This window comes from Pithys albifrons, chromosome 3 (genome assembly GCF_047495875.1).
Source record: "Pithys albifrons albifrons isolate INPA30051 chromosome 3, PitAlb_v1, whole genome shotgun sequence".
Lineage (NCBI taxonomy): Eukaryota > Metazoa > Chordata > Aves > Passeriformes > Thamnophilidae > Pithys > Pithys albifrons.
In genome coordinates this window covers 30,824,460-30,848,745 of record NC_092460.1, presented here as the reverse complement: position 1 = coordinate 30,848,745, position 24,286 = coordinate 30,824,460, and the positions used below count along the sequence as shown (strand labels likewise).

At 45.2% G+C, this 24,286-nt stretch overlaps 1 protein-coding gene across 4 annotated transcripts in view; it reads right to left on the bottom strand.

The window, feature by feature from the left end:
• Nucleotides 1–24,286, bottom strand: part of IQSEC3 (IQ motif and Sec7 domain ArfGEF 3) — a 103,458-nt gene that overhangs the window by 7,897 nt on the left and 71,275 nt on the right. For 2 of the 4 annotated variants that reach the window (XM_071551216.1, XM_071551215.1), the window contains exons 5-14: nucleotides 20,324–20,485; nucleotides 10,261–10,383; nucleotides 9,465–9,631; nucleotides 7,221–7,360; nucleotides 6,265–6,390; nucleotides 4,430–4,529; nucleotides 2,202–2,363; nucleotides 1,352–1,444; nucleotides 666–709; nucleotides 503–582 (exon numbers count right to left, since the gene is read on the bottom strand). In XM_071551216.1, the coding sequence (XP_071407317.1) occupies nucleotides 508–582; nucleotides 666–709; nucleotides 1,352–1,444; nucleotides 2,202–2,363; nucleotides 4,430–4,529; nucleotides 6,265–6,390; nucleotides 7,221–7,360; nucleotides 9,465–9,631; nucleotides 10,261–10,383; nucleotides 20,324–20,485 (1,192 nt within the window). In that variant the 3' untranslated portion in view covers nucleotides 503–507. The remainder of the gene's footprint in view (nucleotides 1–502; nucleotides 583–665; nucleotides 710–1,351; nucleotides 1,445–2,201; nucleotides 2,364–4,429; nucleotides 4,530–6,264; nucleotides 6,391–7,220; nucleotides 7,361–9,464; nucleotides 9,632–10,260; nucleotides 10,384–20,323; nucleotides 20,486–24,286) is intronic. The other 2 variants (XM_071551214.1, XM_071551217.1) reach the window with 1 other exon arrangement.

Below are 24,286 nucleotides of genomic sequence, written 5' to 3'. Positions count from 1 at the left end.
AGGGCAAGTTCAGGGCAATGGAGATATCCCAGACAGGGAGAGAGTAGGAAGTAGTAGACAAGATTTTCAGCGTGAAGATTGCATTTTTCTTTCCTCACAGGTAGTGGGAGTATGGGTGTCTGTGAAGAAACAGGCAACCCACTGGATGCTAGACATCCCTGCAAAGATAGATGTACACAGGACAGCCAAGCTCCCTACCTAGGCAGGTGAAGCTCTAGGGAAAGTCTGATATACAAAGGCCATGCTTAATCCCCTCCAATGGGGGATGGAGAGACAGAGCTGCAGAGATTGCGCAGGAAAGCTGGGCTGCGGGGAATTTGCATGTGATGCTGCATGGAGTTAGCATGTCAGGGAAGTCTATAGTGGGGTTCTCAGTCTCCCAAAAAGCAGTGGGGTGGGTTAGTCTACAGCGTTTGGGAGCTTGGTCCATGAAGGATGTTACAGTTATAAAAACGGATTGAAAATGCTTTGAAGTTTAGTTTGGATTTGAAAGTTGTATTACCCGTCCTAGCAGTAACTTTTAATTGTATCTCTGGAAATTGGTAAAATTGTCAGTCTGGCTGGGGAGGCATTGATTAAAACCTGAGAAAAGAAACAACAGAGAATGTGAGAAGAGCTGAAGTGAGAGAGAATTACTTACCTCAGCTACTCTGCACTCTACTTACCTCCACTGTGCTGTCCGAGACCTTCTCCCCCAAATCCTTCTTGCCTTTGAAATAAAACAAAATATCTCACTCATGAGGTCTGTGCCTCTAGTCAAGAGCTGGCCCTCAAAGTGTGGACTGGAAAGTTAAATGGAGAGGTACAGGGCAAAACAAGAACAAATCCAGAACCTCTTGCAACCTGATAGCTGCTTAGTTTGGTAAGAGGTGGCCTCTTTGGGATCCTGTCTTTAGGTCCTGATCTCAGTGCCATTCTAGTCAGTTGGAAACAACTCAACCTCTGCACTTGCTGTTTGCTGGCACACAAGCCAAGCCATGGACAGATACAAAGCCATGGTTCAAGAGGCTGGTTCAAGGCATTAGTGCAGATGCTGGAGGAAGTTAATTGTATTGATGCTGTGTTTCACCAGTTCAGGGAAGAAAAAGTGGGCCAGGGTCTTCAGAAGTCAACCATGCTCCATTAGTAACACCTTTTTACCAGATGTTACAGCTACAGACTGGGTAATGAGACTTCAATGGATTTTCTAGGATATTTGAAGAATCCATATACTCTCATATTTCCATTATTTAGCCAAGGACAAAGGATACAAAACTGAATGCTTCTTTTGCAGTTATTCTCACAGGAATCATGGATAACACATTTACAAAGGCAGCACAGTTTGAACAAGAAAAGTTGGGTGTCCTCTCACCTGTTGGAGAGCCTTGCTTAGACTGCAATTCCATCTGGGCTCCATTGGTCCTTAATGAGAGAGTCTTTGTCCCTTGCTGTTTCTCCAGTTCCCCTGAAAGACAGACATATGGAAATCAGTGAGGAGAGGGATGGGTGGAAGGACACCAGCATCTTGAAGGAGCAAAATGGGAAGTCAGCAAGGAGAATTAATTCAAGAAAGTCACAACAGAGTATCAAGAAGGGAGAGATGAGCAGCCAAGAAAAAAAAAAGAAGCTGGGAAGAACTTAACATGAGGAGGAACTATGTATCTCCACACAAAATTCTACATATGACCTGCATTTCTGCAGAATATGTTAGTGCTGCACAGAAGGGCACCACAGATACTGAGCTACTTTGGCTCATCAGTTTGCACATGGAAAAGCCTTTAAAGGCTACATGGACATCTCATCTGTATAAGACAGGCCATGGAGTGACACAGACTGCTTTCCCTCTCAACATTCCTGAGTGAAGGACAATTCTGTTAAGGGTACCAGATCTGTCCCAGCTATCATAGTCAAAGGAGTATGAGACAGAGAAGGGTCTTCTGAATCTGATGGTCTAAGCTTCAGTATTCCAGGCCACCGTCTCATTCACCTTTGTTTCATAAGCATCATAAGTAGTTAAGTTCTTCCATTTCTCCTGCTGGCCTGTGATCACAGAGCCTGAGTACTTTTTCATCCCATCAGTGAACCCAAGAACAATCCTCTGCAGACTTGTGCTACGCATCCTCTTTACAGCTGTTCCTGAGGAACCCATTTGCTTTACCCTTTTCCCTTGTAGTCACACGCAGTATGATGGTATTGGATTGTAAATTATGTTAGAGACTTACACTCAATTCGTATCTGTTCCAGTTCTGTCACTTCTGCTATTGACTCTTTCAGATCTTCTACAAACTTCTGCATTTCCTCAGCACCCAGAGCACAGAAGTGCAGTACCTGTTTCTTCTCTGAGCCTGAAACTGGAGTCACCAGTGTAATGCCATGGGGGTAATCTGTAAAGAAGATGTGTCAACAAAATAAAGATACTTAGGCATTCTGGCTGGAATGAAGAACACAGAGTTTTCAGCATGAGTCCAATGGAATGGCACACCCAGAGTTTGTCACACTGCAAATTGTGGGAATCTGCAATACTGCAAATTGTGGGAATCTGCAATATTCCAGCCCTTCAGGAGAACAGAATGGACAAGTTGCAGTGGCAAAGCAAGTGCCACCAGCACTACAGTGCTACCAGAACCAGAAAACTCCAGCTCTTGGTTACGCTAAGTGCCACACTGGCCCTGGGAACCTGAGCACAGGGGTAGGACTGAACTGTCGAAAAGTAAACAGTGTATATGAGGCCAACACCACTTTCTCCTGGAGGAGATGCAGCAGGAGAGGTTGTCTGCTGGAGTCAAAGCCAGAACAGCCATCAACATCCACAGTGACAGGACTTGTCCTCAGTCTCTACTTTCACCTGCACAGAACATGGCAGGGGTGTTGGCACAGCATGGGTGGGGGAGCTCATTGCGCTGTTCAGGGACAACATGGGTTTGTAGGTCTCTGCTTACTACTCCCCACAGGCAAAACACACAGGAGTTTAAATGAAAAGATATGCCCAGGAGTAAAAATATCACAGCAAAATGCCTTAAAGATCAGGTTGGGTTCAAGTGGTGACTGGAGATTCAGCCAACACAAGCCTGAGAATGAGACTGTACAGAGAACTTGCCACACTTTTGACTGGACTTCCTCTACCATTAGCTCAATGGCTGGTTGTCTCATTCCCTTTGCTTCTTTCTTTCATATTCATCTAAATTTAATTTGTCTCTTCTCTTGTCCTGATTTCACTTCTCTGCTGCTTCTACATGGGCTTGCCTTTCCCAGGCGTCTTCTCTATCAGCCTTCCTATATCAGTCTTTATCAAACAAGCCAAAGGACTAACCTGTTATTTGCTGCCAGCCCTCGGCTCCCCTTGTTTGTGTGCCAGACCCTTTTTCCCACCCTGTGTCTCTCTCATCATCTGTTCAGATCACAAGCTCTTTAGGACATCTGCTTTTCTGTCTCTGAAGGGAATACACAACAGGATGCCTTTGCCAGAAGATCTTTGGGCACTCTCAGTTTAGTCATGCCAATCCTGAAAGCTGATTCCAGCTCTGATGGTGCCTCCTTGAGATGCTCAGTTATGAATGACCCTTTTGTTCGTACAGGGGTGTGAGACCCCCTCATGCTGCAGAGGACAGGGTGTTGAGAGAATGACTCACACTGCCAATAGAGTAGAGAAGGGATGTAAAAAACTTAGTATAGCTGTAGTGCTGCTACAGTGTGCCTTCCTTGCAGGATGATCTGTATGTGCCTACAGAACCCCAGTGGGCATCAGCCATGCTTGCCTGGGACTGCTGTGCTGCCCCTCTGCCTGTGCCAGCAGGAAGCCTGCCTGTGTCTGGAACTCCTCCATTGCACAACCAGCCTCAGTCATGACACATCGTGGCTCCATTCCCAGACCATCAAGGTCAGGCTGACTAGGGTTGGCCTCTTGCCATGCTTTGATGGGTGCTGTTCCAAGGGCTCTGCTTCTGTCTTGGGAAGCTTTCAGCACAGCACAGCATGGCACTGTGCGGGGAGGCGGCAGCAGCACCTGAGCCTCTGTCAATGTCAAAGGCAGTGGTTGGAGCTGTGACTTTGGGCATGAATGGAGAAGGGCTAAAGCTGGCAGCAGGAATTTTGTCAACAAGGTTCTCTACCTACAGTTGGTTCCTGAGAGCTCAGTAGGATGTCTATGGGTACTGATTCTTTCATTCCTCACCTCACCACTAGTGTTCTCCCGACACCATGACAAGCCAAATCCCTCAATGAGTCCCCTCTGCAGGTGCTCAGACCTAGGAGAGGTACCAGAAGCTTCTCATCACACTGTCCCTACCTGAACAGTGACCTTCTCAGCACCAAGCCTCAGTTTTCTCCCCTCTACTTTTAACTCTGATAGAATGTCTCTCCTGATGCAAACTCACACTGGGTGACATAGCCCCCTGTCCTTCTCCTTTTCTCTGCTAAACCCCTCCAGGCAACCAAGGAACACTGGACTTACATTCATTCTCAAAGAGATGGAACTGCATTCCTAGCAGGCCAACTGACTTGCAAAATGTATATGTTGAGGAGCTTTTCTTCTTCGGGCAAAGCTTGAGGATCTGTTGGAGAGAGAAATGCATCATTGGATGGGGTCCCGGGAAACAGTGAAGCAAGAATAATGCAAACTACCCAAAGCAAAAAAGCTTTTAGCAAGCTCTGTTAAGTGTAGATGGGAGCATCACTTGGTGACTGACAGGCCCTTTGCCCAGAGAGCTACCTGGCATGCTGCACTTGTAACAACACTTCTGAAATTCTGTAGCCATCACCCTGGGGCCCACTCAGCTCTCTGGCTCCCAGAGATCCTGGCTATTTGATTACCACATTTCTGACTTTGCAAGGGCAATTCTCTTCACCAGGGGTCAGGTGAAAAGGCAAAGGAAGCCTGTCATAAATACCTTAGAACTGGGAAAAAGAGCATATGTGAATGCTGTGCTGGCTTCATTCCTCAGCACTAGTTCTTATGGATCTGATTTATCCCTTGGAGTAGAGGGATAGCAAGTAGCAGACCCTCTCTCGAGGTTCACAACTGTACAAATGGGTGCAGAGGAATAGGTCTTGGGTTGAGCTGGCAAAATGCCAACTGCCCAACACAAAGTGTTAGAGCCTCCCTCCCCACCGCCAAGAATAGGGAGAAAGAAAAAAACTGGAATCTTAGAACAGGTTTAAACCCAAACTAATTATATATATTTATACAGAAAAAAGAAAATTAAAAGAAAACTACAATATAACATACACTTACACAAGTTAGATATAACAACAATTTTCTACCTCCCATTGAAAAGAGATTTCATGACTCTACATACATAATATACTCTAAAAGACACCCAGCAAGGCAAAAGAGAGAGCGTAACAATAAAATGTTTCTACTTCCCTGAAACTAAAAGAAAATATGATGTAGCAGTGGCAGGAGCAAGGCGCAGGACAGCAGGACAGCTGTAGCATGTCCTGCCTCCACTGCAGACATGATGGAAACTGAGAAACATCTCCTACCCTACTGTATTTGTATCTCAGGTTTGAGTCATCTGGTATGAAATATTTCTGTGGTTACTTAAGTCACGTGATACCAGTCTCTCCTAATCTATGTAGGTTCTCTGAGCCTTCTAAATTGAGGCCTGGCTAAAACTAAAGCCCAAACTACCACAGTGGGTAAAGCTCTCTTGTCCTCTGCTTCCAAAGGGTTTGAGTTTAGCCTTACATTTGCAAAAACCACAGTTTCACTTTGCCATTAAATTCAGCAGAACTTCCATTTTGTACATCCTGCTCTCAGTCTCAGTGTACGTCCGCTCTCTTGTATCTGCCTGAACTCCACGGCAAGGTTGACGGGGCAGGACAATTTCAAACATACTATACACATTTGGGGGTCTGGTAAGTACTATCTAATCTGCTATAGCCTTTTCCATGTTAGAAGACAGAGGTTTTAAATTTCTGGCAGGAAAGATTTAAAGTGCATGAGAGGCCTCGGTCTACTATAGTACAAATAGACAGAGAAATGAACTTTCCTTTCATGAAATGAACCTCCCTGCTGGCAAAGGCATGAGAAAGAGAGCAATGACATTGCTTGGATGGCTGTGGGATGTGACAGTTTGTTTTTTCAAGGGTTAGTGGAGTTTTAGATTTAGTAGGTTTTTAACAGTGAAGGATCCAGGGCTGTGTCTTACAACACTGATGAATCAGGAGATGGTCTGTCCTTAGGAGACAGGGGGAGAATGCATGTTGTGGACTGGTTCTAGAGTTCTTTATAGAAATCAGGGCAAGTTTTATTACTTCAGTACCTAATTGTCACAGCACACTCACCACCAGCAGGTCATTGAAGAGGAAAACTTCCCTTTGGTGAGCTGCCTGCTTCTGCACTTTGTTCACATCGGTCACTTCGTACAAGCGGCTGCAGCAGACCAGCCGGCGATGGGGCACGGACAGAACCTGCAGAGAACCCACAAGGGATGCAGAGGCTGAGGGAGGTGCCACTGCGTATCTTTCCCACCCTCAGCCTATACACTGACAATAGCTCCAGAAAATTCTGACCATTTTGCCCACTGAAATCATCTCCTCAGCACCACTCCTTGCAGTCACTTTTCCTGCTGGTGCAATAGCAGAGAGAGCTATGCCTGTGTGATCCAGGTAACTCAGGGGCCAGGCTATAGGTAAACCCTCTTGTTCACACCCTCTACATTGATATAGCTCTGGTTTTCAATCCCTGGGTGACTGCTCATCCTCTCTTGCCCCACTGGACATCTGCAGGTTTCCTGGGCTTTGACAAATTTTTCTGTGCCTTTTTGGTAAACAGTATATATGTTTTTTGCATTACAGACTTGTTACTGCTAAAGAAGCTGTCTGTGCATTTGGGAATCTCTTAACCCCAGCAATCTTTAGGGAACTCATGAGGATAAAATTGTTTTCCATCACTTTGCCTTCCACTTCCTACACCCTTACAAGGCCTGAAAGTTTGAAACACTGCAGAGCTGTCCATGGAGCACTGGCAGACAGGACCTGCAGTAAAATTCTTGTGCAAACAAATTCCTGCCCTAGACAGTGTAAACTCGGCCAAGGAGATCCCCCCAAATTAGGAAAGATTGAGATCACAGGGAAGAAAAGTGTTTGGAGAAAAAGGAGTAAATTCATCAAGACAAGCAAGGAAAGTATTACATAAGAGGAGAAAGGACATAGAGGAAAAACATGGATGGAAAAGAGGGCAGGGAGGGAGATGGGGACAGAGGGGTTGAGTGGGTGCCAGCAGGGTTATGGGTGCTCACCGTTTTCATTCCAACTATGGACTTCTCCACTTTGGTGACATAAGTCACATGGTCCTCATTAGACTTTAGTTCTTTCTGCTGGATCCTCTCATAGATCCCCACCACCAGGTCCCGTGGGATGTCAGCACCATCATCCACCCCTGCCAAACACAGAACATGTCGGGCAGGCTGGTCAGGGAGAAAAGGAAAGGGAGGAACCAGTTGCCTCTGTCAGGCCACTACTGCCTCTGCACTGTGCAGTACTGGGAAGGCTGAGGGCGAATAGCAATACTTCACTTTAGGCTGTTTTATTTCTTGCTCTAGTGCATCTAATGCACCAGCAGGAGAGACTGACATCTCTAAGGCCAATGCAGAAGATTTCATTATTTCATTGCTCTGCATAGTGGCTCCTTTCCATGTGTTCCCTAAGGTTTTATAGCCACAATTTCATATTGATATATCTTGGGCCATTCAGCAGCAACCCCTGCATTGATTTCATATCATCAGAAGTGCTAGATGTGGAGAAGACCTATTATGGGATTCAGCAGCTCTTCCTGCCAATGCAAGCATCAGCTCTCCTTGTCTGCTTGGTGACCTCCACCATTTTCCTTCTGCTGTTTTCAAGGAGTCATACTTTCCTGCTGTTCTGTCTCTGATATCTGTCTTGGTCTTACTCCTTTTCTCTTTTACATCTCCTTGGGTAATTCTACAGATTTTGCTGTCTGACCCTTCAGAGCCCAGCAGAAGAGTTTTCTTTCACCTTTCCCTAAGCCAAACACTGCAAATCAAACTGCCAGTCCTTTCTCCAAACTGAATTCCTTCAGTCATTTTATATTGATTTCCTCTGCTTTCCCACCAACTCCCTGTTCCGAGATGTACTACCCTGACTGATGAAGGTGAGGAACTGCTGAAGAATGGAGAGGCATTGTCATCTCCTGGCTGCCTCATCCACATCCTTGCAAATTCATCCTGAATACCCTGTCTTTTTTCAAACACAGGCTGGTGAAGCTACTGACCTGGGCACTGGCCTGCAGGTGAGTCTGGAATGAACTGTCTCCCCTTGTCTGTAATGGGGTGACATTCACTCGCTCCAGTGAGTTGTGGTGTGTTACACCCTGGCGATAAGGGACCCTCATGTTGGCTTAATTCGTTGTGATGTGAACTGGCAAATTTTCAAGCAGCTCTAAGAGTAAGGTAAAAATTGAAAAAAACCCTCCTTTGAGTTAGTGCTTTCAGCTGTCATACTAAAGGGGGTGATGGCAGGCAGCATCCCCATTCAGTATCTCTGGAATTAACTTGAAAAGGGACCTCAGTGCCACATTATGCCAGTCTGAAGTAGATGACAAATTGTGGAAGGTGTGGGAGGCTGAGACTACACTATCTGAACAGCAATCAGGACAAAGAAACAAGTCAAAGGAACCCACAGAAGTACAAAATCTTCAAAAAAGACAGGAATTTACACTGGAAGAACTTTGAGGGAGCTTCATTTGAATTGCAGATGTACAGTAAGAGAAACTTGGAGGATGGCTGACCTAGGATGACCTAGGAGTGAATACGGCTGGGAAATTAGACAAGAATTTGTCTAGACATGATGTCAAAAAGGCCAAACAATACTAAGCTGCATTAGTAGATCTGAAAATAAGAATGAGGCAGTGGCTTTATATATGAGTGTGTTGTGACCACATCTGAAATAGTGCTTTTAGCAACCTGTTACCAAGATGGAATGGACCTTGAAAACAGAAGAAAATTGATTTGGGGAACTGATATATCAGAAATTGCAAAGAGGTATTGTATGCATGAACTCTATCATGCCTACAGTTACTATAAGTAATTGCAGGCAATTAAGAAGGGGAAGATTTAGCCTGAATAGAAGAAAAATGTGTTCATATACTCAAACTGGCAAGGAGGGGAAGGGCTTGTTTAGCACAATCCAGCCTGGTCTAAGAAGGATAGAGCTGAACAATAGGAAAATTTAATACAATGGACTGCTTCCAGGCAATGAGATCTATTAAAAGATGAAACCGTTTGTCAAGAAAAATGGTTGGTTTCAGAGAAAGCTGGACAGTTTTCTGCAGAAGAAAAAGCTAATTAGATTTTTCCCTTCCCCAACACCCTAAAAGGCACCTCAAAGGACCTCCAATGGCTGGTTCACAGGGAGCAGCAGCAGCCCTGGAGAAAGGCAACTCAATTAGGTCTTTGCTGCCTTTACCAAGGCAGAATTTAGAGCAGTAAGAGAACAAAAAACAATCAAAGCACAACCCTCACCTCTCAGATTGCGAATGAAGTCCTCCAGCATCATCTTCCTGTCAGGCTTGATGTTGGGGCTGTACATGTCCGTATTGAGGAGGATGATTGCAAAGGCCAAGATGAAGATGGTGTCCGGGTTGTGAAACTGCTGGACCACATCTGGGTTACACATGCAGTACCTCTGGCTGCAGCAGGAGGGATGCACACACTTAACATGGAACATGGGAGCCCTCTGCTCCAGGCTGGCAATGGCTTTATCACAAGTGGAACAAATTACTCCTTTCACTCAAGCTCTCATATAAATGAGAAGGAACTGACTGCTCTCTGAAGGCAAATTTCCCCATCAATGGCTGAATTAGGCCACCAAAACGTCAGCCTTCTTGTCCTCAGGAACCAAAAAAACAAGTGAGACTTGAGAGAAGTCATTATGTAAGGGTGATACAAGAGGTGTCTACTCCTGCCTGCCTTGCTGAAGACAAAGCACTCCTCTGGATAAACCAAGGGAGCAACCCAGCACACCTGCAAGCCCCACTGCTGCCCACCAATGAACAGGGAATTCCTTGCTGGCAGAGGTGTCAGCACTGGCCTCCCTCTGGTCCCTTGAGCCCTTCATGCCACAGTACATCTGACAAGGACATGGTTCATATGCAGCAGTTGCACAGAGGACTCCATACATCAGAAGCTCCTCATGGTCACCCTCTTTGGAAGGCAAATCCATGGTCATTCTCTCTGTGACTGCTGGTTTTTTTGCCTTGGGTGTGTTCTCTGCTTCTACTTGGTTGCAGCAGTGGGGCTGCAGGGCTCATTCTCTTACCTGAAAGCCTCAATTAGCCGCTCGACCTTCTGCGCCTCTCCCTGCACGCGGATGTGGGCCTGGAATTTCCGCAGGGCTTCATCCAGCTCCATGCCTGAGAAGTCCATCTCATCCACCACGCAGCTGTGAGAGGGGGACAGACTTCATCAGAACGTTCTGCCGTGGATGACACCAGACAGGCTCCTTCAATGCGGTGCCAGGGCTCAGTCCCCAAGGGAAATACCATGAGAGATGCCCTGAGACATCACTACAGCTGCCCAGGTCATGCTTATAACAGGCAGTAACTTCAGAGGAGTGATTCCTGTGTTTTACAGCTGGTGAGAAATTCTGATTCCTAACTACATAGATGATATATAGATATAGATATGAGATTGGATATAGATATAGATATGAGATTGGATGTAGAGATATAGATATAGATATAGATATATAGATATAGATATAGATGTGTGTGTATATACACCATGATATATACAAACCATACTACGTACAGCATATATATTTACATATGCATATACAGAGAAAGTATGTGTGTGTATATATATGTATGTATTGATAATTACCTGTATCTATATAGATATCTAGACATCTATATTGACATGGATATTTAGACACCTATATCAATACCAATACCAATACCAATATCAGGACAAGTCCATCTATTTCTTACTTTCTTATCATCTCGTTAGCCTTCACACATTGCTCATTCCTCCTTCCTTCTCAGCACGCGCACTTGTTCCATACCTGCTTATCCATCCTTCTCTTATCTTTGTTCTCTAGGCTGTTCTCACCTTCCATTCCATCCTGTATCCATCCCCATTTGAAAACTGTTACTCTCTTCACCACTCTTCACTCCCTCTCAACCACTGCAGCAACAATGTTCATTAGGTCTTTTAAGACCTAATGAAAACAGAGAAAACAGAAAATGGAACTTGTACAGGAATAACACTGCAACATCACCTTCTTGTTTGGTAAACCTTTTCATTTCAAAGTAATCCGTTGCCCACTCGTAATTCATGGCCAGCTTAGATACTGCAAGAAGGGGATACCTCTCATTTCCCACTAAAGCATTCTCAGCTTATAAAGTCCTTACTGTTAGTCCCCAAAACCTACTACTACAGTTCTTGCTGTCTGTATTAGTCAGACAATCTACTTGTTCTTATTCTTACTGCATGGTATTTTGGTCACTTGTAATGACATCTTTCCCATGTGGCTTCAGCACATTTTGACAGCTATTCCTACCTTTTGTGCTCAGGTCATTACCGCATGCATTAATCAAAAGACTAGACTCAGAAAAGTCTGTTCATAACATCCCTTAGGCCCAACTTCCCATTTCAGCAGAGCATGTAGGCACTAATGTCTGCATCAGCCAATTCTCTCCCCTCTTTATGATTCCTCTGCTAATTTCCCTCTCTTCCACTCTCCACTAAAAATTTCTAATGTCCAATGCTTTGCTGAAGTCTAGAATTACCTTCTGCATATTCTTTGTCTAGAAAACTAGTTATTTTAACAGACACTGAATTAATCTACTCTCCACTGGTTTTTGTATGTAGCATTTACCTTCCTGTCTGTCATTATTCTTTCCCACAAATTTTCACAGCTGACATTCTGTTTGACAGAGCAAGAAATTCACAGGTGCCAGAATCCCATTTTCTTTAAGCCTTCCTTAAATATGAAGTAACTAATTTGCTGATGGCATCAATTCGACATTAGAAGTGTATTAAAAATTCAGGAACTTCATTATTTTCTGCTTCTATATACCTTGGATGCTTATTCTATCTAGCCCACTCCACCCTTTATTTCATTCTCTATACAGTGTTTTGATTGTTCTCTCGTGTTGTAAAGGATAAATTCACCCCAACTTTAAGGTTAGGAGGAAATTTTCCCCAAGACAGGTTGTTTAGGACTGTATGAGGAGTGGTGTAGGGAAAACAGAGGGGGAGGGGATTAGCTCCCTTCTGGATCCTTTAATTTCCTAGGATTGCTGGAAATTTTGCCAAACAAATCTCTGCTAATAAAGGGATATGTTGTCACCAGTTTGTTCTTCTTCCTTTCTGTGATAAACCGGAGGTGTCTGTTGGTGTTTTTGACAGGGCTGCAGTGTGCTGTGGGCTTGTTGGGAACTGGTTTGTGAACTAGGCTGTTGAGTGCCATGTGCAGCCTTGCTGGAATAAAAATCTGTGTCTCAAATGGGTGAAGGACAGAGTTCAAATGCTCAGAGACGTGTCTCCATTCCTCTGTTGCCTTATTGATTCAAGAATTGAGATACCATCATCGGACTGACACCCACAGAATAGCTTACCAACCAGCTCTGACTGAACATAAAGTGCTTTGTTTCTTCTAAGGCTGGAGTTGTTACAGCCTCAGCTGGGAAATGTGGGCTCTTTCCCTGCACAAACTCAATACAACTGAAATTTAGGAACAATTGATGAGGAATAAGGTAAGAGAATCAAAGGGACTGCTCTCATAGGAAATCTTCCATGAAATATTTTTTTTGTTCTCCAAGAGGTGGACTGCAAAAATAGTCACAAATGGTTTCTGGCAACAGGAAAAACTTCCTCTACTGCCTCTTTCCTTTGTTATTTTTACTTTTCTCATACTTATACTCACTCTCTTGGGTTGACATCAAGGCATTCTGCTTCTTGGAATTTATCTTTGATAGTTTTTCTCTGGTTAGTCATTATTGTGTTCACAGCTGCAACCACCTTTGCACTGGACTTTTGTTATTAGTTTTTAATCATTTCCAGTGTGTGATGTTTCTCAGCATTGACTCCAATGATTTTGCTGCTATTGTCTGCTTCCAGACATGTGAAAGAAGGGTCCTTGCACACAGGGAGACCTGCTGAGGTAACCCTAGTCACCTCAATCCACCAGCATTAAATCATCTATCTCTTGCTCCCTCCTTCCCTCTTTGATCAGTCTTTCCCCCACCACACAGGCCACTCTAAAATGTCTTCCCCTTTGTGTACATATCTCAAGTAACAAAGTCAATGCCCTTGATACAGAAAGCACCCAGCCTTTTTTAGGACAGGGAGGACAAGACAGCTGTTCATAGCTCTTTTCAGATTTAAACAGGCATTGCTGCATAAGTTATGCTCAGCTTCTCCTTTGAGAGTTTCTCTCACAGACTGACTGATGGAGGTTTACTTTGTATATTTGAAGATGAACCCCTGGGAGTCTCTTCCATTTGTCTCTAAGCCCGAAGATGGGTGTCCCCCATCCTGCTTCCTAAGAAAAGATGACCAGGGAAAAAGGACAGATTAGGAAGAATGCTTGACTTAAGCAAAATCAGCCTGTGCTTGGATTTTATTTATCTGAAAAAGCCTAAGCTAAGGGCTTGAGGAACAGCTCCTAGAGGGGCCATCAGGTAGGCTGCTACTTTCTGCTACTTTCTGCTGCTAGACAGACAGAAAGAAAGGTGGATCACAGTTGTGTGATACTTTTTGTGAGCAATTGGACAAAAATCCATTCAAAGCAGAGCGTGGTGCTATGGGGCTGCCATGTTCCTGCTCCTCTTCTACAAGGCTTCAAGTTTTGCTGCCTTGCCTGACCTTGGATTCCTGTGCAGATTCCTGCTAACTTTCCAAATGCTTGTGGTGCCTGTGTCAGCTACGCTGAAATGTAATGCAACTTTTCTTGATGAAACCAGAGCAAGGAGGTATTTTCTTTCCAAGGTAGAGACCCTGGAAGCTGACATAGGATATGAGAGTGGATGGCTCTCTGCATCCAAGGAATAAACCAACAGCTTATGTGCACATGCCAAAACCAGTGCTCAGTCCATTTTTTCCACAAACAGCAGAATGCTGTGAATAGTTATTCCAGGACCACCAGGAGGCCTGAGGGATAATGAAGTAAGAGACACAGTAATCACCTTATAAAATCTCCTCCTGTTTCAACTCCCTCATGCCCAGAACTTGCAACAAGCCACAAAAATTGAGCTCACAGTGCATTCAGAGATGTATTTAGCCCAGTATCTGCAGGGATATGACACTGGATGTTTGGATCATATTGCTGAAGTGAGCAGGTAAAGAAAATAGTGGGGTTTGAGGGCTCTTGTGCCACCTGTATACAGGGAGAGCTTGATCTGCCTTGGTACATCCAAGAAACAGGCATCTCACAACTGCAGAGAATTCCATGTGCAGTGCCAGGACCAAAGAGTGGGCTCCTAGATGGATTATTTTGCTCAGCTATTATCTCAGTTCTAGTGCAGCCTCCTAGGCTACAGGGTATTCCACCCAAAGTGGGTGGACATAATGGCATTAGAGCTGTAAGGACTTAGCACTGGGCTAAGCATGGCAAAAAAGCCTGTGGCAAAAGAGTTCAGTGAAGGCAGGAAGCAGCTGTATCATGTGGGGCTGGGATCTGCTCACCCAAGTGTAATGACCTATTTTCCAGCTTTGCCACTCAGGTGACAATGCAGCAGGAGCTGGGATGCAACTGAATGTGTCTGTAATAAACCTACAGCCTACACTCAGGGAGGGAGCAAGGGGGGAGGCAGCCAGGTGGAAAGTTTAAAATCACAAGGCACAACGATATTAAAAAAAAAATCCCTTTTCTCAGCTTCCCTAATTCTACAAGCCTTCTGAAGATGAACCAGGATTTGGGGGAATTGCAGAGGAAGAGCTCAGCTCCCTGGAGAATACTGCCCTGCATGTGCTAACTGAACAAAAGGAAGAGTTAGCAGTACTCACTGATTCCTTGCACCAGCAGGCACAGTGTGTCCCAGACCTGCCCTCCAAGCCTTCTTGTGCAAGGATAGTCTCCACAATGGAGACCATGGCCTACACCAGTCTTCCCTTTCTGGGGGATGCTACATGACATGTATTGCATGTTTCTTTTTTCTGGGGCTGGTTCATGCCTACTTGCCCTCCCATAGTTGTTGGTAGCTCATACGGCTACTTGGGCAGCTACCCCTTCCTAAGCAAGGAATTGCCTCATATACCATGCCTTGCACCAAAGCTGCCTAGCAAGCACAGAGCTGTTCCCACTTCAGACATGTTGGCCCTGTAGGGGAGGGTCCTGCCCAGCCTACACATTCCTTTTCAAGGGACATTGGAAACATTCCCCTGGGGGAAAAGGAAAACCACTGTTTTCCCTTGGATCTAGGCAGGTTCAAGCTGCACCTTCAGCCTTTACGAGTCTGACATAGGAAATCAGTTCTTGCTCACATTTGATCTGTGCTACAGCTCTGCTTGCAGCAGGAGGCCAGAAGTGTCTAACACATTCTTCCCTCTGACCTGTTTCCATCACATCATTATCTATTGCTCCACAGCACAAGCTGCAGCACTGTGCTGCTCAAACCCTCCTGTGACACAAGCTCCTTATTGATCCTCTGTAATGTCCTCAGTGAGAAGGGGAAAGAAGGCTAGTTTGGGCTAACCTGGTAAGTTCATTCTGCCAGTTCAAGAGGAATCTAACACTTCTTTGAGAGACAGTCTCTTTGCTGGGTTCCCAGTTCTACACTTACTTACTAAGAGCAGCTTTTCTCTCCCTGACTTTCAATGAGAGAAAGAGAAAAGAATACAGGCTTGAGAGACAGGAGAGCTGCTCACCCACAGGGAGAGTGTGTCTGACAGCAACTTACAGCCTAACACCAACTAGCCCCCAGCTCAGCACAATGCTTCCTTTGCCTGAATCCCTGCCCATTTCTCCTCTGATAGCAAAGGCACAACAATAGCCTCTTCTGCACTTGCAAGTCCCACCACCTGAATACAAACCATCCAGTACCAGCAGCACAGCTGACTCCATTCATGGCATCATTCACATTATCTTGTTCATGAATGAACAAGAATGAATAAATGGCAGCAATTCCTGAGTCAGAAACAGGTGGAGGGGAAGAATGAACTAAAGTGAAGGGAAGTATGGCTGAAGGACAACAAAAGCCATAGATAAACACAGAATGAATAAAGGATGTAAGAATGATGACGTGTCTTATATTAAAAATATGTGTTAATGCCTTGGGCCTGACTTTTTCAAAGTACCAAAGTTATTTTTCTGCAGTACCTGCTAAATAGATTTGACTAAAACTGCTTAGTACCACATAGGTGCTTTAATGACCCAGGGTACCTCTTTCCAGCTGTATTCCCTGGACTGCTAGACATTGAAACACTGGGATAAGTGTCCAGTGACTTCTCCCAGCTGGCTGTAGGACAGGTTGTGGAAGCAGATTCCCAGAAGAAGAAGCTGGATCCTACTGTGGGATGCTTATTGTGGTGAGTGGTTGTTCCGTGGAATGCTTAAAACAACTTATGGATGGGATTCATGCCCTGTGACACAAAATGCTTAAAAGATACATGTCCAGGCTAAACTAGCACATTGAGACAAACAACACTCTTGAGGGATCCGTGTCTCTCCACTGACAATAGGAATTTATAAATTGCTAGAAGACACTAAATTTGGTTGAGGCCAACCACAGGTGAGATAAACCCTTGTTTTAAAGATTGAAGCATTTTCTACAAGAGAAAATTACATGCTGCATCTTCCTAAAGAGACAAACCTGAGCAGGTTAGTGTTATCAAAGCGTATGTGTCAAGTACGCTGAAAATCCCCTGCTCTCTCCCTTGATCCTCTGGCTAGCATGTATAATTACTTGTGAGTTATCCAGACACTTTTCATGACTTCCAAGAAAATCAGCTATGAGTTGAAAGATACAAGTAGGAAGATGGAAGCGAGAGTATAATTTCAGGGCATTTGGATGCTGGACACGAATGTCTGGGAAGGCAAAATAGCCTATCAAAAGTACTCAAGCCTCATAAAATGTTTACCATCACCTTAACTCCTGTCCATGCACGTAAAAGGCTTTGCAGCCAGCATGGCTTTTCTCTGGAGCTTTGCATTTACTAGGTGGGCAGTAAAATGAGATTGTCTTCCCAGTGCTGAATGTCACACTGTACTCCTGAGCTCTGTTGTTTGACAGCAGGAACAGGCAGAGGTTGGCTTGTCTGTGAGCACAGCTTCAATATTTCTGGAAGCCAAGAGAACTTCACAGAGTACAGACTTAGGGCTGGACTTTACAGCTGAGTCTGGAGTTTGAAACCTGGGCAGCTCTGCCCCACCTCCAAGTGCACAAGGGAGGTTGACACTTTTGCAGATGTTTTAAAAATTGTCCTATTATTTATTCATGCAGTTGGGCTAATTTAACCTGGCTGCAGTAGAAACACAGCTTACAATACACAATTACAACATAAGTTTTCACATCAAGTGAAAGCTAAACTAACACAGCAAGTGACATCAATAATTGAAATTGCTTTGGGGAGGTGAAGGAGGCTCCAGGGTCAGGTTTGGGATGTATAAGAGCACAGACATCTTTGCCTGCACACAGGCTTGCTCACTGCTGGTGGTCAAGCCTGTCCAAGAACTATTGCTTGGTCATGGCCACCCTGCCCGGTCATTCGAACTTGCCAGGACTAACAGTGCCAGTTTGAGACACAATAATGGCTGTGCTATTGGGAAAATTATGCAACAGCTACTGTAGGAGGTATTGTTTCTTCCACATGATCTCCAAGGAATACCATATATCTTAACACTGGCTTTCTAAGTGCAGGTAGATGTGGGGACTGCAAGACTGCCCTTGTCGAGTCTATTCTCCCAGCCTGTGTCAGTGTTCCTGAACTAGTTTGATGGGAGTTGGATGGGGAACGAGAACCAGACTAGGTCTTAGACAGTTCTAAGATGCCAAAAGTTCTTTGATCTGCCTTTTTTTCTCATGGAAACAGCTCAGAAGTTGTGACTAGCTCTTGAGCTACAGAGCACTGGAAATGCCAGCACACTGTACTACACTGCCAGCCCCCTTCTTCCTGCAGCATGGACAGGAAAAATACCCAGGATGATAACGCCAAGCCAGAATTTCTCCTGTCAATGCCTTACTTCCATGCATGTTACACTCTTGGGCATGCAGACATTGCCCAGCCAGCTCTCAAGTCAGCTGATGAAAATTTGCTTGCGAAAAACATCAGACATTCATAGAATCATAGAATCATGGAATCAGTTGGGTTGGAAGAGACCTCTGAGATCATGAAGTCCAACCCTTAATCCAACCCCACATGGATTACTGGGTTTGATTACATTGCTACCCTCAAGCTCAGAACTGACCCAGGAAGACAGTGAAAGTACCTTCAAACAGCACAGCTACAACCAGCTGAATGTGCACGTTTTTCCTTCCTGTTTTAGAACATTTTGAATATATTTTAAGTCTACCTTTACCTCTGCCTTTAAGGAAGATGAATTAGCCATTTATTGTGAAGAGGGACTGACAGCACAGACTGTTAGTGCAAGCATATTATCTCCTGCCTGAAGAGATTAGACACAGGTTTGAACCTCATATTCAAACTGAGTTTCTTGATATATGTTCAGGTGCACACAGTTTGTGTCCAAGATATGTCCATGTACACACAACCTCAATAGTTCAGTCCCCATCTTTGAGTTTGCTTTCTACAACTATAAGTAGGATGGGAGGGTCACTCTTTCATCAAACATTTAGAGTGTTACAATGAGAGGTGCAGTGGAAACGTGGGTTAATGAGCATGATTGGAGTAGGGCTTCCAGCTTCAATGCCCCCTGCTGCACGTAGAAAGAAGACAGGCAACCACAACAGAGCAGCTCCCAAGCCTTGGGGCTGAGCAGTAGACACTAATCTTTGCAACAAGGACTGTTCCCTGGAGCTGCAGACACAGAGTTTGTAGTCCCATGTGAAGCAGAAGAACATGGTCATTTGCAGGGATGATGCCAAATTTAGGACTACAAGCAAGTGCCAGCATATTGCTATTGCAATATTTCCCTGTCTCTGCAGAGGTTAGGTTTGGACTTCAGCAGATTATCTGTCAGGGGAAGCAGTCCACACGTTGCTTGCTGGAGAAAAAAGAGGCAATGACTTTTAATTGCAGCTCCGAGCATGAAGAGACCGGAGAGAACATGTGTCTTGTTGCTGGCCAAATCAATACCCATACAGTATATTAAAAAAAGAGATGGACCAGAGGTCAGGTACCTGCAGCAATAAGCAGCAGCAATTGCAGTAGGAATGAATTTTGAAATTTGGGCCTAGATTTGGTTCTTGAACTTCATCATCCTCCAGCCTTTCCCTGGAGTTGAAGCGGTGTGTGCATTAGATTTGGGGTTTCTGTATGATTTGGTTCAAGAGAAACCATTACAAAATTCAAGGGAAAGAGAGAACATTTTGTAGAATGTGAGAGTATAATAAGGACTCAGTGAAAAGGACATCCCACTTAAAGGAAAGGCAGGTCTCAGTAAGAACTGTATGTTTCTGCGTAACAAAAGAAAGACCCAGCTGCGTGCTGGTCATCCCTTGAAACGTGTCTCTGAATGAGTAGACTTGAAAGAAGAGAAGTGTAGGCTGAGACATATGGCTTGTGTGACCAGAATAGGGTCATGATGAGAGAATTGAAGGCAACAATGCAGCAAAGGCACACTGAGCCGAAGCAGGAGGGGAATCTGAGATCTTGTTCTGAAAAGAGACAGTTCAGCTCATTGGAAATTTTGGAGTGGGGATGTTCCTCAGTGCTCTGTGGCTGCAGTGGCAATGACAAACTCTTAGCAGCAAGCTTCCTCATGCAGGCCTCTTCAACACACTTCTTATTATCCCTGTAATGCCGTTTGACAAAATGAAAAGGCCACCTAACTCAAACTTGGACAGAAAGAGAACCAGGTGTATAGCCAGCAGGTCAAGGAGCAGATATTTTTCCTCCTGTGCTTCTCTTAGTGCTTCCCAGAAAGTATCAGAGGTGCTTTTATCTGGATGGGGTGAGACCTCAGCCACAGAATTTCCCAGACCGTAAACCTCCCAGCATCACTAGTTCTACTACCTGACAGTGCTGATCTTCTGCTAGATGATCATAGGCGAAACTGAAATGAAAGGGCTGATGATGTTAAACACAACGCTGGGAAATGTATTGAGGGGTGCCAGATAGGGAGTGGGAATGGTGAGGTTCCTGCAGAGGGGATGGAGGGGCATGGAAGACGATGGAGTGCTTGCTGATGCAGCCAGGGGCAGAGTGGGCTGGCAACTGCTTTACAGTGCAGGAGGAGGGGAATAGGTTTTCACACTTACTCCAGGACATCCCTGTTGAACTGCTTCTTGCTGTTTCCCAGGAATTCCCCAATCATCTGGCGGCTGAGGCCCTTCCGCTGGAGCAGGAAGTGTGCCACCCCAATGGGGGTGTCCGGGATGAAGCCTCGGGAGATCAGGAACTGGATCCCTTTGTCTGGGTTTCTGAAAGGGAAGGACAGAGACATGGTGAGTTTGTATGATCTCTTTGAGGCATTGCCTCTGGCTCACCTCATGGCTTGCAGCAGTGCAGCCCTTGGTATGTGCCTGGGCTCCAAGTTCATGCCTGTGGCAGGAATGGGACGGTTTTGGGCAAGGAAAAGTGATCTGTGGTGTCCTGTCCAGATGCTGCTGAGGACAAAAAGATGTCATAGGACTTACTGTGTCACTTGCAACACCTGCAGTCACCTGGTAATCACAAGTGCCATCCCACTGTCACAGAGGATCATGCTGCATTATACCATGCCTCATCAGTGACTCTCTTCTGCCATCCATCTGCTCCAGAGTCGAAGGCTCTTGTATCCTCCCCATCCCACTGTGTACCCCACACAGACAATTCAGGAAATGTCAGTATGTTCAGTTCCCCCAAATGCAACCCACAGAGAGCTGTCCCCAAGGACCACAGGTGAGAGCTGGGCACATCACCCTTTGCTTTAGGGAAGCTGGGGTTGCACCTTCTGTGGGGCAGACAAAGGCAAAGATAAAAAGGTGTCTGTGAAGAAACTTAGGAGATATTGTTGCCATGGTCTATGAGCAAATGAGGCTCAAGAATCAAAGGGGGATAATGAAAGGTGAGCACTTTTTCTGTTAAAAAATAATCATCTTTTTCATACATTTTCAGTACTCAGTTAAGTGACAATTTCTACCTTTCTCACCTGAGCTTGGTGCTGGCTGCCTGAATAGAAATCCCATACTCATATTTTCTTGTCTCTTCCTTCACTTTTCCCACCCTTAGCTGTTCTTTCCTTCTCTACCGATTCACCCCCTCATGCAGAAATCTCTGTGTGTGAGAGAAGGCTCCATGAGAATGCTTTGTCATAGATGAGAGAGCTTTGTACAGATCCCAGACAGGGGTTTTTTCTCCCTCTGTAGCTGTCAGTGCCTCTCTGAGAACAGGTCTGGTACTGAGTGGGCCCAATTGCCTGGCTGTGGGAGTGATTTTCTCCTTGCTAGTGTGCCAGTGTCTGTGCCTGCATACACAGCTCTTACAGAAACATAGAATGGTTTAGGTTAGAGGGGTTCTTTAAAGGCCAGCTAGTCCAACCCTCCTGCAGTGAGAAGGGACATTTACAACTAGATCAGGTTGCTCAGAGCTCCCTTCAATCTGGTCTTGAACGTCTCCAGAGATGGGGCATCTACCACCTCTCTGGGCACCTGTTTCAGTGTTTCACCACCCTCATTGTAAAAGCCTTTTTCCTCATATCTAATCGAAATTGACCCTCCTTCAGTTTAAAACTGTTACCCCTTGTCCTATTGCCACAGGCCCTCCTAAAACATCAGTCTCCATCTTTCTTACAAACCCCCTTCAAGTACTAAAAGGACACAACAAGGTCTTGTCCTGGAGAACAAAAGGCTTCCTTCTTTTGTCGAGGCTGAACCACGCCAACCCTCTCAGCCTTTCCTCATCGGATTGGTGCTCCAGCCCTCTGATCATCATTGTGCCCCACTCTGAACTCAGTCCAACAGGTCAACATCCTTCCTGTGCTAGGGACCCTAGAGCTGGATGCAGCACTCCAGGTGGGGTGTCAGACAAGCAGAGTAAAGGGACAGAATCCCCTCCCCTGACCTGCTGCCCACGCTGCTTTTGATGCAGCCCAAGATACAATTGGCTTTCTGGGCTGTGAGCGCACATTGCTGGGTCATATCCTTCCTCTCACCCACCACCAGCCCCACGTACTTCTCAGCAGGGCTGCTCTGAATCCCTTCATCCCCCAGTCTGTATCAATACCAGGCATTGCCCTTCCCTCTTGAGGGGTAGTGTATGTCTCAAAAAGCATCTGTGTGTGCCTCTGTCCTGTACATGCAGATTTATTTTGCACCCTACACGTTCATCACAGCCCGTGTATCTGTGTATTTTGGCTTTTTTCTCATGGCTTCTATAAGCACACATGCTTCTATGTATCCTGGGGCTGGCGGTGAACAGGACAGACAAGAATGAATTGTGCATGTGTATTGTGCAGGAGGTTTTCTTTTCATATTTCAGTTTGCCCCACTGAAGTATCTCTGTCATGGTGAGTCTTGCTAAGGTGAATGAGTGCAATTCCAGGAAGATTCCCGTGTTCCTTTGGTTCTCTGAGCTGGTGAATGGGAGAGGTAAGAATGTGACTTCATGAAAGGATGCCGTACTTTCATCATTCACCCCAATTCAGGGTTCTTTGACAAGGCTCAAAGACTGAGTTTGCTCAGGCAGTTTCCTGAGGTGGAGAAAGGATAGGATGAGACTTCAGAGCACGTGAATGCATGATATGCACAGGCACAGACTGTGACACTGTCAGGTGGTGAAGTATGTGGGTGAGCAACATATGTCTAGCTATAAGAGGATCAGCAGCATTCAGCAGAATGGCCTGCTACTTACAGGGGCCTCATGAGCATACAAAAGTAGATGAGCTTGAAATAGTTCTGCTTACTCTGTAATGTCTAAAGAAATTATCCTGGGCAGTGTGGCATCCCTGGGGAGAATGGCTGCAAGAACAATCAACCCATTAAATTTATGAACAGGAGAGCTGCAAGATCTAATATGGAAAAACCCAGGCCTTCTTCACAGAAAAGCAACAGTACATCTTTATTATCACACAGACCTCCTGGTTCACAGGCAAAGCACAGACAAAGTTCCCTGGTATGCGCAGAGGTGATATGGTCAGGATGAGATTCAAGCTATGCAACAGGGATTCATATCCACCTGCACATTTTAGTATTTTGCAAGGTATTCACAATGTGAGGGTGAACTCAGTTACACCAGTGTGACTCCAAAGCCATTGGACTGATTTTGGATTCACTCTGTAGGAGCTGAAAGCTGAATATGACCAGAAAAGTGCAGCTCACATACTGGCATGGATGTGCAGATTTCAGCAGAGGTAGCACACAAAATGCAGAGGATGCAGGATAAAACAGTCCAGCTGTGACAGCCCTCCTGCACTGCCTAGAGTATAACTCAGATACACTTGCACACACTACTCTTTCACTAACAGCAGCCTTTCATCAGTTTTTCCTGAGATTCAATTTGTTCCCCACAAAATCATGATAGCAGTACAATATGTCTGACACTGAACACCTGCAGATGTATCCCATGTACTGCAGCATGCAGCTTTAACCCAGATGTGCAGCAGACAACCCCACTTCCATCTCTCCTGAGCCTGGTTGTAGCAATGCATTCTCAATACATAGCTTGGAGAATGTCATGTCAGAAATGAGCTGATGAAGAAAATCCACCTGCCACTGAGAATGCTTTAACAAATAATGTTTTTAATGTGGTTTGAGTGTACTGAATGTAAAAACTGCATTGTCTGCTTCTTCTTCCCATAACCCCCTGCCAGGCCAGGGGCCTGGGAGGACAGTGACCTCATGATACCTGAAACCCTCTCCCATTGAATGTAAATCCTCTTACTCCGATTGGCACAAATTCAGACTCCCCTCCTTGTCCCTTATTGGTGAGTTTGTATCCCTCCAGAGTTCATATAAGCCTGTACACCTGATTAAACTTCCTCTTTGTTCCTGCCTTTGCCAGTGGTCCCTGCGTGTCCTTCCTGGGGGGCTCTCAGAGACCACATGGTCGGGGTGAGCATAGAGCACACACTTCTCCCAGGTTAATGGACTGATAATCCAGGACCAGGAGAAGTTCCATATCGTTGCAGATTCCTTCAGCACACAGCATAACGAGGCTACAAGAAACCAACCCTCATACCTGGTCCCTGCTATTCTTCTCAGTGTTGCAGGGGTGTTAAGAACAGCCAGCAAATGCTGCGGGAT